This window comes from Euprymna scolopes, chromosome 6 (assembly GCF_053919585.1).
Source record: "Euprymna scolopes isolate OS-2025 chromosome 6, ASM5391958v1, whole genome shotgun sequence".
Classification (NCBI taxonomy): Eukaryota; Metazoa; Mollusca; class Cephalopoda; order Sepiida; family Sepiolidae; genus Euprymna; species Euprymna scolopes.
In genome coordinates, this window is record NC_136487.1 from 113,410,981 (window position 1) to 113,428,924 (window position 17,944).

Consider the following 17,944-nt stretch of genomic DNA (forward strand, 5'->3'; position numbering starts at 1 on the left):
GCTGAATAGCTTCCGTCATCGTTGTCGTAACGCTCGACAGCTTCCGTGTGCGCACCTGTCAATTTGGTTCTTACTTAAATAAATTCAAACATCTTTCACTAACTCATTCTGGCTGGCTGATTTTATTTTCAAACTTCGCCTCAGTGCATCGGGTTCGATCCTCCCCCCCTCCCTCACAGGTTCTTTTTTATTTAACACCACACACACCTCCAAACACCCGGACAACGCCGGGTACCCCCGCTAGTCTAAAATATATGCAGGGTTTTGTAAATGAAAAATTGAGAAAAACGAAAATTTCTAACAGAATATTTTTATACACGAGAAAAGAATACAAAAGATATTTTCAGTCATTTATACAAACGCATGTTTGAAGAAAGTTGGGTTAGTAGTCACAAGGCTTAGAATTGTGTAGGTCAAATATGTTCATAGTGTAAATATGTGTATGTAATTAATATACGTTCATGAGTATTTGGCATTGTGTGTATGTTGGTTCACATTGTCTTTGTTACTGCATGCATAGCTTTAGGTAGCAATTCGTTTCTATTTATCTGACTGTTTCTAGTGTAGAAATGTGTGCACAAGAGGGAGAAAGCTTGTACGCGAGTCATTGAGTATCAAAAGCCGAATGTTCTGAAGTCCTTCAGTACTGTGAGCGGCTTGAGAAATCTGGAGCAAACTGATTTTGTTGACCAAGTCTTAGAGTAATTTCCAAGTTCTCAAGGGCTTACTATTTTCACATAGACATGTTATTTCTTGGGATTTTAAACAATTTTCATTGGTTGACAATATTTTATGTTCATACCTTCCTGTGAAAATTTATTTGCTTTGAAGAGTGAGGGGGGGTGCGAATTCCAACAAAGCAGAGAAAGGGAGTGTAAAAAGTTAATCATTTGCTTTTTAGTGATCATAGGAATCACTTTGTAATTCTATTCAGCTGCCAGAAATTCTAGGTTATTTAGGTCATCCATAATTATATAAAGTCTGATTTTTATAAGCAAGTAAAGAGATCGTATCATCAAAAAAAGTTACATTCGAAATATAAGTGTAATAACAAACTGTTTCGTCTTAATTAGTTTATGACTTTTGCTTAGACAAGCCAACATGGTTTGTCATGGCCCGACACTTTTTGCCAAGGCTTGGTTGCAAATTTCAGACTAAATAGTAAAAATTACTTAATAAAAAAGGGGGGGGGTCAAGGAAACTGTAAGTTTGTCATTCGGATTAAGGTAATCTTTTATTATTTTTTAATCTTGCAATTTACAACTATGTCCTGGCAAAAATAGTGGCCATGACAGAAAATATGCTGGCTTGCTTAAGTGAAAATGACGCTATAATAAATCTTTTATTCAGTAAATACGAGTGAAAATTATATAGGCAAGTAGAAAAGTAAATTTATTGCATTTCGTAACAATTATTTACCTATTTTTTTGTTTTTAATTATACTGCACAATCACCATAATTTTTTTTTTGTTTGTTAGTGTATTGTTGTAGTATTTATCTAAACTGATCCCAAACTTTTTCACTGTCTTTTTACATCATTCACGTACATGACACTAATCTTCTTGAAGTGTCTAATCAATCAACCAACTCGAAATTTAAATTGAAGACTTTTTTTTTTATAAAGCTCTCTTCCTCTCTTGATAATTCAGTTTAGAAAGTTTTGTTAGAATGATTTCATGCTCTGTAAAGTATTTGCATAATTGTTGGTCTCCTCCTCTCCCCTCCCCAGCAAAAAAAGACAAAAATCTCGTCAGATGCGGAGAATGTTCTAGATCATGTGAGTGACGTAATAGCTGTAATAAATGTCTTTGTACAGAACCAAGAGGCAAGTCAGTTCTTTGTCTTGGTCTCATTTGTGACTGAAACTGCACACAACGTGTGTTGGTCCGCAGACAACGTTACATTCATCTGGGAGGGGGTGTTAAAAGTGTGAGGAAAACAATCAGCAGGAAAAGAGTTCCAAAAGTCTGCAGTTCTTGGAAAGAAGGAACTAGAATAAGGTGTATTACAATGAGGTGTCAAAACAACGAATTGGAGACCACTAGTCAAACGAGCTGAAGCAAAGGAAGCAGGTAATAGATCAGACAATTTTGAAGAACACCTGCCACAATAGTATTTATACAAAAGACTGAGACTAGCAACATCATGTCTGTGAGAGAGGTTGCAGTGAATATGAAAGGATGAGTCCAATCAATTAGATACGTTTCTGTGCCTTATCAAGAACCTTAAAAAAAGATTCACTAGTCCAAATATGACAATAAGCCATACATGGTCCGATAGTAGATTTGATAGAGAATAACCTCAGGTGTGAGAAAGTGTTCCGAACGATAGAGAGAACCTACTTTATGAGAAGCAGAAAGAGCAATGGATCTAATATATGAAATCCAATAAAGATTTAATGAGAAAGAAAAATAAGGTTTTAGTCGATTTTGTATATTAATCCTGCATTCACTCCTCTAAATACTAAAATTTTGTGGATCTTTTTTGTCGCCATACACAGATGTTTTATGATGTCATCCATTAAAACAGAAATTGCATTATTCATATTTGGATTCTTCGGACTACTGTTCTTGAGTGTTATTTTCACACGATTTTGGTTGATGTAACCTTTGACCTTTTTCAGGTGTATCTTGTTGAACTCAAAAATCTTTGTCAAACTTGGGAATCTGCATGGAATTTTAAACAGAACCCTTTATTTTAATCCACGGGGGATGCTCTCATTTCGTCAACCATGACTGGATAGAACTCCTAAGTAATTCGCAATTCTATTTCTGAGTGTCACCCATACTGAGGATTGGACCTGTGGTGTAACGGATAAAGTATTTGTTAAATTCAGTTGTAAATTACACTCTTCTGGAAGTTGATGGCTCAATCATCAAAAAAATGAAAAGCACCCATATAGCACTTAGCTAAAAAAAATCATCCTTGCTTCTATACAAAAATCTGAGTTGTTCAAATGTTTTTTCTTTTTGTATTACCTCTGTGATCTCGATCTTTCTCTCTTTTAAAATTAAAACGAATACATGATCATAAAAAGAATTGTAAAAACTTGTATTTATAATAAGTACACTAGACAGACTAGAAAATGGAAACTAAGACCGGAAAAGTCTGTTTACATCCAAGGTATAAAATATATGCATAAATAAAGTCTGTTTCTATCCAAGGTATAAAATATATGCATAAATAAAGTCTGTTACAATAAAATGAAAACGGTCATGGAATTAGAAAACAATATGAATGAATAGTGAATTAATGAGATGTCTTTTTGCAAAGAACTACGCAAATTAGTTTCCTTTTAGGATGTCAATCAAATATACATGATCAATATATTAAAAAGCTATCGTTTTATTTTGGGATAATTAAAGATATGTCTTTGTGGTTCAAGTGTTTTAAAAAATTGTATCCCTTAAATGACAATTACCAGTGTCAATACAGTTTTGAAGTTTGTTGAAAATTCATCATTGACCTTTGAAACCTGTTCCATGAAATTGCATTGATTTCCTGGTTCATGGCTTTATTTTCTATCCCTGTAGTGGTCCTAGGATGGCCAGAACTTTTATTGTTGAAAGTCTGTAATGTTTAAAGTTCAAATTATGACAAAGGACTAAGTGCTCTCAGAAGGAACGCTGTTGTTACAATGAACTCTCTAAGAAAATCGAGCACAAAAAAAGTACACAATGCTTTCCATTCCAGGCCGTAAAATAGAAACTAAATGACATTTGATATAGTTCAGGTATATAAATTTTTCATGCGTTCGTTTTGTATTAACCTTTAAAACCTAGACAACCTTTCTCTTTCACCTCGTATAAAGATAACTTCAAATACTGACCGATTAATCTTTTGAAATCTTTTTCTCTAGCTACCCAACCCAGAACTGAACTCTACCCATGTGCATTTTGTGGCATGCATTACAACCTATTTGATATGGTAAGTAGACGTTTTCTTATGTTGTAATTGCATTATTCGGACTACTATACTCATATTAGTTGTTCTTTTCAAATTTCAGCTTGTATAACCTTTGACCTTATTAATCATCATCATTCTATTAGGTTTAATGTCTGTTTTATATGTTGGCATGCATCAGATTGCTTCAAGAAATTAACTTCTAAACTAACCTCTCTATGACCAGGTCCATTTTTATCACTTTCATGTTTCCCTTGTTTTTCTCCTGTAAACTGTATATGATACCCCAATTTAATATTAGGTTGGTGCAAAAAAGTTATATTTTGAATTAAAGTTGACGTCAAAAAATGACATTATTTTTGCACCAACCTAATAATTCAAGAACTCTAATCCATTCTTTTAATGTGACCATGCCATCAAATTCTACACTTCTACACACATTTCTCTATACTGTCCTCTGAGATTATCGGAAGTAAAGAAAGTCTTTAAGACTTGCTTTACCATTGTATCATTCTTATATTATTTCTCTCAAATGCAACGCAAGTCCTCAATCCTAACTGACCAAGTTTCATTTCCAGATGTCATCACATTGGTACACCTTTTTTTTATCTTTTAACTTGAGAATCCTTGTTAAACTCAAAATCTGTACAAAATTTTGAGCTGGACTCTTTATTCGATGCATGTGGCTGCATTGATTTCGTTTTGCCAACCTTAATTATATTATTCTTACTGATTGTTGTCTGCAGTAAAAGTTGAACCCTAATCCTCCAAGTTGTACAACGGATAAGGGTGTTGATCAGTTCTGAATGACTATTCTTTGGAGGCAATAACCAAGAATAACATGATTAACACTTTACCCGGCCATGAAAGACACAAGAATAATCTATCCTTATTGATTAAAGGGATTAAATAGTTAGATTTTAAATTCTGTATGAATTCCGGAGTTCAAAAAGACAGAGCTGGAGATCGTTGGAGGTTGCACTGATTGAAACGTTGTGAAAGTAAGTGAAAATGACTCTTGCAAATTATCAATCTGCAGCTAAAAACAATCCAGAACCTTCTTTTATGTTATCACAATTTTTATTGTAGGATTTAAAATTTTCGTTTTTTTTATTTATTTTTTTTTTTAATTACATTTTCCCCCCTAAACAAGGCATATTGCCACTTTGATGTAGAAGGCTACTATCAGGGATCTAAGTTCCAGGTGTACTATGTAGGGAGTTTAGCAGCAAGATGTCTGTTCACATTACTTCTGCATGTCAGTACAGTTGAGGAAGCAGGAAACCGGAAGAGAATTCCAAAGTCCTGCCGTTTTGGGGAAGAAGCTATTAGAATAAAAGGCTTTCTTAGCAAATGGTTAGCAACTTTTTTTTACTAAAATGGTAAACTTCTATCCAATCTATTGACGTTGCTGGGCAAATATTTGGATCATGCTACTGGTTTACTTGTTTATTATTTGTATGCTACTGCTCCAGAAAATTTCTCTGGTATTGTATAATAAAATCTATTTTGGGGTGTAATTTAAGTAAAGTTAAAATTTACTGCATTGCACAGGGATTGAACTCCATGGCTTTTAGATTATGAAGCCATTTTCTTACTAAAGCTTTTTATGCACTAGTTGAATTTTATCTTCAATATTTACCAATTGAACCTTATAATAATTTAATGCGCATTAGAATTTGCGTATAGAACTCTTAACGCTGTGTCATACTTTACCGTCTACACCCCCATCACCGTTTCTCTCAAGGGAAGCTTCTACACAGAATGCAGGTTGCTTTTTCACACAGGGGTAGTGAAAATTGGCACCACCTGGCAAACGTTTGAGCGAAATGAAGGCAGAATTTATCCTCCCTCTCCTCACCTCCTGTCAGATTGAACCCACTTTGAAACATGGGTCTTAGACTCTTTACATAGCAAGAGCATGGGAAGATGTAGCCTGTTGTAATTGGCAGTGCTCTATTTATCTCTACTCTCACAGCAGGAACAGTATGTAACACAAGGTTGTTTTGATGTTAATGGGTGGGGGAGCCGCACCCACAGGTTCAGTATATCTAAAAACAGGACGAGACCCCCCCCCTCTCCTCATGCGCAACTGTTTACCAACCTCCGCTTTGTGAAAGTTGATTAACTGCACTCAGTATAGGTTGACATTTTCTGAGTGACAATTTTCTTTTTCTTATATATAAAGTAATCTTTCTTTTTTTTGCCCTCCCTCTCTAAATTCTTTGTCAAAATATAATTCCAATATGATCACATTTCCTAACTGCAACGTGTTTCCGCAAATTAACAATTACTTGGATTATATTTTAAAATTTCCCACATGAATTCTGATATGTCAGCACAATCTGTTAACTGCAGACATACTTTTATATATATCTAATATATACAAGGTGGAACTGTAGGGGACTAGGATGTATAAATACCCCAATCCCGTTACAAAAGAATAATGAAACGAATGGGAATTGAAGGAAACAAAGACTCAAGTAATGGATAAGATAAACGTCGTTTATTTGCTGTTGAAAGAAATGAACATTTTAGTTATAACATGTCCGCGCGTATGTAACCAATGTCCGTTGCAGGACTGGTGTTGTAGCAAGAAAAGGAAATGTGTTTTCATCTCAAGTTTGGGTCACTATTGTTTGTTCGCGTGTGGGAAGAGAAATAAATGTTGTAGGAAAATTGAGAATGGTAGTCCAGCGTGTAGACAAAGAGTGGATATTAGAGTTGTCATCAGTTAGTAGTTAGCTACGCGAAGGTGTTCTTAGTGGCCAGTAGTAGATGGAGAGAGAAAGAGGGAGAATGTATACATACAGTCATTAGCTCATGCCCCATACATAGTAGGAAGTGGGCGTGAGGTGCGCGTGCGCGCGCGCCGAAACGGCGGCGGCTTGTTAGCCCAACCTCTCTCGTTGAGAGTTGGTGCTAAAGAGAGGATTAGAAACAGCTTGTCTCCATGTTTTATACTCGCTTCTGGAGTGTCTTTTGCGCATGTGTTTTTCCTTAGAAAGCGGAAGTGACGTCGTCCATGTGTGTGTTCGTGTTCGCGTGTGTGAGTACATGTGTATACGTAAGCGTGTGTGTATATATATGTGAATGTGAGTGTATGTACGCGAACGTGAATATGTGTACATGTGTGGACGTGGGCGCGTATGTTTGTGTGCGCGTATATATATGACAGCTTGAAATATGAATGTGTGTTTTGTGTGAGACTTGAAAAAGGCTCGTACAGAACAATAAATTTATCGCCCTAACGCTACAGCTTTATTTTAAAACTTTTATCGAAGAAATCAATTCAGGTAACTTCATTATGTAGTAGAGCTGACATCTATTCGATATAGCCGCCGTCAGCCTCAATCACCGCCTCAATATGGCTCCGGAATTTGGAGAATGCCTTTTCCACAAGCGCTGGTGGGAGCTCAATGAATACTCGGCAGATGGTGTCGATTAGACTGGCTTTGCTGTTGTGAGAGGTCATGTTGGTGCCGTTCTCGATGCATGACAAAACAAAGTAGTCTAGCAGGTCCAAGTGGGGGAAGGAGAGGGGGCATTTAGAGAAGGGTACAAAGTCATAGCACTCCTGAAACCAAACCTGGGTCTCTTTGGACTTGTAGGCCGTCGCCAAGTCCTGCTGCCACACCCAGGGTCTGCCAGTGGTCACCTGATTGCACCAGGGGATCACCACACTCTTCAGCACATCCAGGTACACTTTGGTGTTGACTTTCAAGTCGATTTCAAAGATGTGAGGTGGCATGATGTGGCCCTCACTTGAAACCATTCCAAAGATCATAACCATGGCTGGAAACTTCATTGAGCTGTGCCCTCAAGCATTGAACTGTTTGGATTTGCATTTTGAGGGTGCTGGCAATGGTCCTGTTGTCATAACTAGGATCGGTAGAGAGCATGATTTGTACAGTGGCGCATCTCTGATTTCGTTTGTTGAACACTGTTACTTTCAGACATAATAAAAGACTCCTAGCGCTCTTTGGATTTGTACACAAATGATCAACTAGTAGATGGTCTGCAGCATCAAACAGAAATGGAATCCTATCATCTATTTTATTATTCCATCCTCTCTCTCATATATATATATACACACACACACACACAAATACAATCGCTTTCATCCATTATTCTGTAAATATGAATGCGTAAGCAGTGATTCTGCACTCTACAAAACCTGCTGAAATAGCATTCTTATTTAGTTATTTTAAACAAGTTCATATTCTTGAGTTTCAAAGTATCTCTGAAGTTAATCTCCTTTTCCTGGCAATGCAGGGACACAAGCAACTGGTTTGAATAACTTTTTATCCCAGCATATCTTTTCTGCTCTTTATGAAAAAGTATCTTACCTTTTGATGATGTGAGACTTAAGCGTCAATTCTACTTGGAACAAGAAATACGATATATATATATATATATATATATATATATATATATATAACTACTTCATTTACTCACATAAATTAATATATGAAAGTATAAATTTATGCATCAACTTGAAGTATTTACTTCAACAGTGTTCAATACATAGGTAGAGCTAGTTAGTAAGTTATAAAATATATATGGCGATTAATCTACACTGAATATTCTGCGTTTCATCCACTCTAGGATTCTTCAGGCTTATGCGAGAATTTTGTGGTTGTCTCGCGTTTTTATATACGCACCTTCTCTTGAGTTTTTTGTTAGCCAATCAGCTTTCTAGTATCCACCGCACCTTTCCTAATCAGCCAATGAGCAGGCAATTACAGGACAAAGGCCCATTTGATCTCTGGTTGACCCGTTCCTTTGTGTTTACTATTTAGTGTCTTGACCCGTTTTAAATCTAGGTTAATTTTTTTTTTTTTTTTTATATGTTAGTTATATACTGAGTTCGTGTAATCCAGTACATTTTCATATACCAATAACTTTTAAGCCAAAGAGTTGACTTAAAGAGTAAGCTACAAAATTATCATATTTCATAATTGAGCCTTTCAGAAGGCGACATCGAGTACTTTTTGAGACCTTCTTCAATCCGGCTTGGTCAAAGACTTCTCAACTTGTCTGCCCAAGGTTCTTAACCTCACATTTAATTTGGGGTAGAGAACAGCATGAAACAACTGTAGATTTACCTTTATCAGCTCTCTTACGTACCTTTTGTGGGGTCCTTGATAAAGTTCTTCTCTTCCTATCATTTTTTATATTTCGAGGGTAGTTTTACCTTTTTGCTAGCTGTTCTGTATTCACAGTACGTGTAGCTCAACATTGTCAACGTTTCTGAAGCTTTTGATACGAAACTACCAGTAAGTTTCTGAAACTGGTAGAAAAATGTTATCTCGTTTATAATTTGACATGCAGTGTGTGTGTGTGTGTGTGTATATATATATATATATATATATATATATATTGCCAGGTCATAAAATACATTTAAATATATTTTGATTAATGCAGATTTCGTATATTATATTGGACCCAATATATAGCAATGATTTAAAAAGTTTAAAAAAAAAAAAAAAGATGACTCCTGCACCACCACGAAGAATCCAAACCAAAGCGTTTAGCTTACGATTTATTTTTTCTTCTGTCATAACTTTTATATTAACCCTCAAAATGTAGTTGGATTAAGTTTGGCTTCTTGTGTGAAAGTAATGTACATTTCTGAAGAGTTATAGTTAGAAACTGTTTCAAAGCTGGCAACTATGAAAAAAGTATGCAGCCTCAGGGTGAAAAAAAAAAATGCCACTTGTGAAATCACATTTATAAAACTCACTATGTCTGTCTCCATTTTTTTTTTCTTTTTTTTTTTTTTTACCTTCAAACTGTATTTCCGAGACCGAAGTTGCAGAGCAGTGCAATGTGGTTGTGGACCGTTTTTTTTTTTTTAATTTTTTTTTTTATATGGCTTTTAGCAAGCGTAAGTCAACTTAAACTGCTCTTTTACGCATGCACAAATGAATATACATCTGCATATTAATGTTAGTTTATTTTTACCTATTTCTTATCTGATTGGCAATGGTTCATGCAGTAACGTCTCTAGCTGGAACGCAACAGATTTGTTTCTGTTCTAGCTGGTAACACTCGGGTCATGATTTTTTTTTTTTAAATTTAGGTTTGATTCTCCGCATGGAAAACTCATCTGCCAATCCTCAAAGCTGGTGATTAGTAATGTCACTAAATAAAAAAATTTCAACTTTATTCATTATAAAATGAATTGTTCGCAAATCAAATTGTCATGCCGAATTGACATTCATTTTATTGATTTGAAGGATATTTCGTTGACAATTATTTTTTTACAGTAAAGACAAAATTTTTATTTTAAAAAGAATTAAATTACTACAATTTGAAATAAATATAGAAGACATATTCGTTTTATTTATTTGAAGAATATTAAGCTAACAATGACAATTTTTACGTTAGAAGTAATTTTTTCAACAGTTGGCAACCTAATGGGTCCTGCACTAGCGACCAAACCCCAACCTCTGTCCCATCGTGCAAATATGGCATCTGTGTCTGTTTTAACAAACTTAAAGCCCTTGTACCCTCTCAATGTGAATATCCCCGACTAACCCAACAAGCAGCAAAATCCCACTCCTACATTGTAGAAATCCCTAGATGCCAGAAAGATTTCTACTCAGATAATATTTGCCCTCAAAATAGACTTTTACTACAAAATGTAAAAATTGGAATATTGAATATTCGGTTTGCAATCCCATTTCTGACAATATTGCATCATCATTTTCAGGCAGGTTATGTAAGCAGTTAGAAAGTGTCAGAAGGATTAGCCAATCAGCTGTCAGATAAGTTTCAATGAAAGCATGAATGTACTGTCATTTTTATTTTTAAGAGTTTCAGTTTAGATAAGGGGTGCTGAGCAAGTGGTTATGCAGAATACAAGACATACAACACAGGCAGATCATCAGCTGTCCCTCCATCTACTAGGGTGGTAGCCTCAGGATAGCCCACCAGGGATGAGTGCAGAGTCCCTTTTTTTTTCTTTTTTTTTTTTTACAGTGATCACCACTTATCAAGGCCCGGAAGCCACTCAGGGATAAGGGTTATTGCAAGTACATTACGTTAGTGTGGAGATTTGATGAAGTGTTTACTTAAGGGGCGGTTCATTAGGAATTTGTTAACGTTGGACTTGAAGACATCCAAGTTGTAGTCAGGTGGGAAGCAGGCAGATGGAACAGTTCCACAGGCGTGCAGTTCTAAGAAAGAAGCTTTGTTCATGGAATCCACGTTTTGATTTAGGCACAGCTAAAGAGTGGGGGAAATTTTTCACAGTGGATTCAGCTAGACGGGTGTTTTTCGTGAAAGATTGGCGAGGGGGGGCCAGAGATTGGAGTTCAGACGAGCATCTGCCATGGAAATAACGATAAAACAAGAATAGGCTCGCAACATCTCTTCTGTGGGAGAGAGGTTGCAGGGTAGAGAAAAGGGCATCCCCCACTAAGCCACAAAGTCTATTTTGTACTCTGTCAAGGCAGGATAGGCTGTTTTTAGCAGCTCCTGCCTAGATATGGCAACAGTATTCCATCCTTGGACGTACTTGGCTTTTATATAGATAGAGAATTGCATCAGTAGTGAGATATCTTCTGGAGCGGTAGAAGGATCCCACCATCTTTCCAGCGACCTTGGCAACAGACCTGATGTTCCATTTCAGATCAGGAGTAAAGGTCAAACCCAGAAGCTTGTCAAAACATGGGCTCTCACCCAGATGAGAGCCATTCATACCAATTGATGCCAGATGGGGATCAGAGCGTTGATGATGTAAGGATAGGAGTTTGGTTTTGGATGCATTAAAGGTAACCAGCCATGCACGACATGGCACTACAAAACATCCCAATATTATACAACTGTTGATGGAGCAGCCGCTCTAAGCATTACCAAAGAGTTAGGGTTCCTGTACTACCAATCGGGAACAGCAGCCAGGAACTGTCTCTCCGGTACCCTCAACCCATCAGATGATGGTCAACCCAATCTGCTTGCACTAGCATTACGGTATTCAAACACTCTCAAGTGCCCAGTTTAAGGGTTGGGATGTGTCGGGAGTGGGGAAAAACGGTGTTCATTGCCTTGGTCAGGAAACAAGATCGACCACCGAGTGCTTCTGTTGACTCCCAGTGGTTCGACCTCTATGCCTGGCTAATAGACAAAAGATTATGGAAGCCGGGCGATAGACAGTGCCTATCTACTCCTTAAGCAGTTTAGGTTTGCAGACCGGTAATTTGTTTGCGTCACCAGCTCTAGGAAGGTTGTCATCCAAGACTGGAGAGGCCTTCCTCCCCTTAGGTTTAGCTTCAGAGTTTTCTTTCTCCTAGACGGATGACCTGGGAAGTACCGAGAGAGTTTGCCCCGCACTTGGGTCCTAATCCAGGTATTTCTGCGACCCCACAAGGGTGGTTTGTGTTGTTACTGGGTTAGTTTATAAAGGTTATATATCTACTAAGAGATTATATTCCTCAAAGTCATTACGGGACATTGCTATTTCATTGTTTGTTACTAGAGGAGGGGTGAGTAAGAGTTCATGCAGTGAAAGCAGCTATATTTGCAAACAGGTCTGTTGGAAGTAGTTAATATGGCTTAATGCTTTTTTCCTTTGAATTTATAATTGAGAAAATAAATTTTAAAAAAAATAAAAGTAAAATAAAATTTTCTTCCTTTTATTTTTATGTTGGCTTAGGAATGCGTTACAGAATAGCTTGATATTACAAATTAACTAAAAATTGTTGTACAAACTCTGGATATTTTAGATGGCAGAAGGGTTATGTATATTCAATAGATACAAGTACGTCATTTTTGATAAGTACAAAACAGTACAGGTGGAAGTAAATTATACGCTATGGCGTCTACATTATGTATAATACAGTAAATAGATATCTGGGGAGATTTCCAGTAGATGCGAATGTATCAGTGTTATGGGTATTAAGTTTCCATTTTTAATAAGGATATCTTCAGCTTTCGTTTATAAATCAGCAAATTGTATTTTGCGTTACAGAGTATCGGTTCAGTTTTTGCATTTAACATTGTAAGGCTAAGGAAGAGACAGCTATTGCTATGTTACATAGATAGCTGTAAATCTAAGTACAGACTGTAGTTAGTATCTACCTGGTTAAGAACAAACTAGTGCATGCCTTAGAGGTAGAAATGAATGGATGTTTAGTGATCATGACTTCCAATCGGTCAGCATGTGATGGTTAAGGGCTGAAAGCTGAGGACCCCCATCCAAGTCGTGTGTAATGTATGCGTGTTAGTGGCAGCTTGGGGAGTAGGGCAGATTCTTAGTTTTTAGGAGAGGGTTAAACTTACAGAATACAGTAGAATTAATTACTAGAATTTTGAGTGTCAAGTTAGAAGAAGAAAAAAAAAAATTATTTTTTTTTTTATCTAACATGCAAATCAGACATAGGCAATCGTCTTGGAGGTAAAGTATATATATTGGATATACATAGAATCCAGCAAAGGGTTTGTACCGTAATGAGAGAAAAACTATTAGTGTATGGTGCGTCGGGATTCATAGTAAAATACAGTCAGTTTGATACGGCTCAGTAAAAGTCCTAGCGACGTAGCTATGCTCACTACGTTTAAGTTACAAATATAATTGAAAGTAAAACAATGTTCAGCGATTTTATATAGCTTGCAGGGAAACAACATTTCAATACAAGCGAGCTTATAATGATAGATATTAAGTATACTACTTAAAGTCCTAGCTTCCTATATAGGAGAAAATAATTCCTGGTTTATGGAACATTCTGGAATTTTGCCTAACCTTTTTATCGCTAGTTTACATTAAAATATTTTGCCTAACATTTTATCGCTAGTTTACATTAAAAAAATTACGCTAAAACCAGGCCAAAACTCAAACAAAAACAACCTGTCTTCTTCCTTGAGGCTCGCATTTACGAACATCCGTGGGCTTAGAACTAATTTAAATGATGTTGAAGCATTTTTCCTAACAAATACCCCGGATGTCTTAGCACTAAGTGAGACTAACCTACACTCCTCCATCCCCTCTAACTACTTTAACATGCCTGGATACCTCCCACTTTGCCGTAAGGACTCTGACAGACATATGCATGGGCTTGGAGTCTACATTCGAAACACCCTCCCCTTGATTAGAGAAACTAAACTAGAATCGAACGATCAAGCCTCTATGTGCTTAACATGCAACATAACATTAGCTACTTTTATTTTCTCTACCGCTCTCCCTCGACCCAGGACTGTATCTTAATAAACAAAGTCTCTGACAGCATAGATACAGCACTTTCCCTCGACACTAGCGCACAAGTGCATGTATTTAGTGACTTCGATGTCCGCCACAGCAACTGGCTTGGATTTTCTACTTACAGAGACGCAGCTGGTACCACAACACATAACTTCTCTATATCTCATTCCCTATCACAGATGGTTACGTTTCCCACCCATTTCCCAGACCAGCAAGAACAACATACATCACTTCTAGATCTGTTTCTGACTACAGTTCCCGATGATTGTGTAACGAATGTCCACAGCCCTCTTGGGAACGCTGATCATGCAGTGGTAATGGTTGAAATCGCTGTAAACTCTAGATTCAAAACTGAAGAGCCACTGCTCAAAACAACAACATATTATAAAAAGGCTGACTAGGAAACCATCAGGAACCTCATCAGGGATGCTCCATGGCAAAATATCTTTTCACTTCCTGCTGAACATTGCGCAAATGAGACCACTGAATGGTTCAAAGCGGCAATTGAAGCACATGTTCCCACACGCAAATTCTATAGCAAACCCCATTCTCCCCAATGGTTCACTTCAACTACTGCAGCTGCCATAGCGCAAAGGCAGCATGCGTACCGCAAATTTAACCGACACAAGTCCAGTTCAAACAGTCAGAATACATAGAAGCCAGAAATAACCGTAAGAAAGAAATAGCGACAGCTAAGAGAGAATTTACTGAAATCACCCAAAAATGCGTCGAAGCACAGAAATTAGGAACCTAAGACTTCTGGAAAATCTACAACAGTGTAGTAAATAATGGGCATTCAACAATTCCCTCACTATTCAACAATCATGAGGTTGTTTGCTCAGCAACTGAGAAGGCTAACATGCTTGCCAGATGGTTTGCCTCCAACTCCACACTAGACTCTGCTAACCACCCCCTCCCTGACTTTCCTTTGCAGTCCATCACTTTACAGATGCTAAACTTATGACTGACGAACAATATGGATTTAGGCAAGCCCGTTCCACAGCAGACATCCTAACTGTAATATCAGAATGTATATACCATTCACTGGACAAAGCAGGGGAGGGTAGAGTGGTAGCTCTAGATATATCTAAGGCTTTTGACAGGGTATGGCATGAGGGTCTTCTCAAGAAAATCAGATCATACGGCATCACTGGAAGAATACATAACATAATTAGATCCTTCTTAGATAAGAGAAAAATCCAGGTTGTCCTCGACGGTTGTACATCTAAACAATATTATATAAATGCGGGAGTGCCTCAGAGGTCTATCCTTGGACCTCTGTTATTCCTAATATTCATAAATGACCTCCCTGACAAAATTGTCTGAGATGGGTATGTATGCTGACGACACCACGCTCTATAACAGACATGACAGGAAAACAAATGAACACATATCTAAAAAAAATGGCAGAAACACTAGAGGATGACCTCCAATCTGTAGTGGAATGGGGACAAAAATGGATGGTCACCTTCAATGCTGCCAAGACTAAACTTGTTTTCTTCAATAATTACAAGAAACCTTCTCTACCACCAATAACAATGGCCAATGACTCTTTATCTGAAAGTACATCTTTTAAACTCCTCGGCCTAACGTTCACAGGAAACATGAGTTGGAACAATTACATTGAGAACATTGCCAGGACCGCTGCGAAGAAGGTGGGTTCTCTCTACCGTACTAGAAAGCTATTAACGCCTGAAAGTATCCTATACCTCTATAAGGCCACCATTCGCCCATGTATGGAGTATTGTTGTCATATTTGGGTTGGTGCGTCTGCCACTAGTCTCTCGCTCCTAGACAAGGTTCAAAAGAGTCGCCAATCTGATAGGTCCTGAACTGTCAGCTAAACTTCAGCCTCTGTCACATCGCCAAAATGTTGCATCCCTCTGCCTGTTCTACAAGTACTTTAACGGTGAATGCTCTGACGAACTGCAAGCACTTGTGCCCCCTTGACGTAAATACCCCCGACAAACCCGACAAGCAGCTAAATCCCACCCCTTCACAGTAGAGATCCCTAGATGCAAGAGAGCCTTCTACTCCAATAGTTTCTTCCCCAGAACCACTGGACTTTTGGAATTCCCTTCCAGGTCCTTGCTTCCCCGACTGTACTGACATGCAGAAGTTCAAGTGAAACCTGAACCGACATCTTGCTGCCCAACTTCCTTCACAGTACCTCTGATGCTTATGTCCCTGATAGTAGCCCCCTACACCAAAGTGGCAATGTGCCTTGTTTGGGGTGAAAATGTAATAAAAAAAAAAAAAAGTAAATAAATTTAAAAAAACAAAGCATTAAATTCATTAAATCAAGGAAAATTTTTAAACTGAAAGTGACCTTCAAGTTTGTCAATGTGAAATCTCCTATTCCTCCATGTTAAGAATGGTGTTCTAAATATAAAGCCATTCTTAACGTGGAGATGCCACGTTTTGAATTAATCATCTGGCAGTCTTTGTTTTGGCATCTTCTGGCTACTTATGTAACTTGCCAAAAGATGCCAATGCAAAGTTTGAGTTGGCGGAAGATTCTAATTTGACAATAAGAGTGAACGTGAGAATTTGTGTCTGACTTTTTAAATTGAGCTTCGGCATTCAACAAAATAATTTTGATAAATTTTCTAAAAGAACACCAAAAGTTGTAGATGAAACCTTTAACACTCCATAGTCCCTATTTACTTTCCTCCACGCAAGGACCGAGTAGGACACAGTCTGTTTTTAATGTGAGAAGAAAAAAATCAGCTCTCCAAAAAGGGTTCCTCTGGATTAGGACAAAAATAAAAAAAATTGTCTCCATTTAGGATTCCTTCCTCGCTGACCAAGGACAGAAAAGATTAAATGTAGTATTGCAAAGACTTCTCCCCTGTTCTTCTTTGCTAATTACCACATTGACGTCTTTAAATCCAAAACAAATTCCTCTCATAGACCACACTATAAGTAATCGAATCTAGTTCATACCATTTAACAATGTTAGTACTCCAATAGTGTTCCTCATCTTTTAGCTTGTATTTGTTCCTGCCTCAATAATCCTTATTCTTGAGTGTTTCTTAGCCTTAATAAATGATGAGCAAAATAGTAAAATAAAATATTACTTTGCTTCTAGCCTAGGATTTGATTCCTGTATATTTTCCTTCTCACAAGGGCCGAGTTAAAAGGCACAGTCGATTTTGTGTTTAATGTCGGGAGAAAAGAGCTCTTGTGTTCATTTCTGCCTCATTAATACTTATTCTTGAGTGACTCTTGACCTTGATAGGTGATAAGTTTGATAGTAAAATAAAATATTACTTTGTTTCTAGCCTAAAGACCAAGGAGTTGGTCTTTATCTCCCTCCCCTGAAGGGGTGAATTAGACAGTCGATTTCTAATATAGGGTGGGGGGCAACTCACTAAAAAGGGGCGCTCTAGATTGGGTCAAAAATTAAAATTGTCTCAGTCTAGAAGAATTTCTTCTATACTGACCGAGGAAAAGTAAGATGAAGTGTGATATACTATATTTTGCTCCTAGCTAAAAGTTAGCCATTTGGTACAATCTGGCGATTTCTAATATTTATTGATTTTTTTTTTTCCTCTTGTGGAAAATCTTTTTTAATTGAAAACACAAATCGGATAAACTATCGTAATAAGTGGTAGGCTAAAAATAATTGCACAAGCCACAACGGAAATTAAGTCTAGAAAATTATCCGATACTTAAGTAGTTCTATTGACAGATCATTGAATAGTGCACCCCCATCCCAGGGAAATAAAATAAAATTGTACTTGTTTGGGGAGATTGTGTGAATACTAGTGATGGGACGATTCCAAAATATTTTTTCAGGTTCTGATACAAATAGATTCCAATTCTGATTCTTTTAAA

General features: G+C 37.2%; 1 protein-coding gene across 4 annotated transcripts in view; it reads left to right on the forward strand.

The window, feature by feature from the left end:
* LOC145277884 (uncharacterized) overlaps window positions 1-17,944 on the forward strand; it is a 132,964-nt gene that overhangs the window by 58,603 nt on the left and 56,417 nt on the right. For all 4 annotated transcript variants that reach the window (XR_013868237.1, XR_013868238.1, XM_080129874.1 and 1 more), the window contains exon 3: window positions 3,860-3,927. Coding sequence is in view for 2 of the 4 variants with exons in the window: in XM_080129874.1 (XP_079986000.1) it covers window positions 3,860-3,927 (68 nt within the window). In the remaining 2 variants the exon portion in view is untranslated. The remainder of the gene's footprint in view (window positions 1-3,859; window positions 3,928-17,944) is intronic.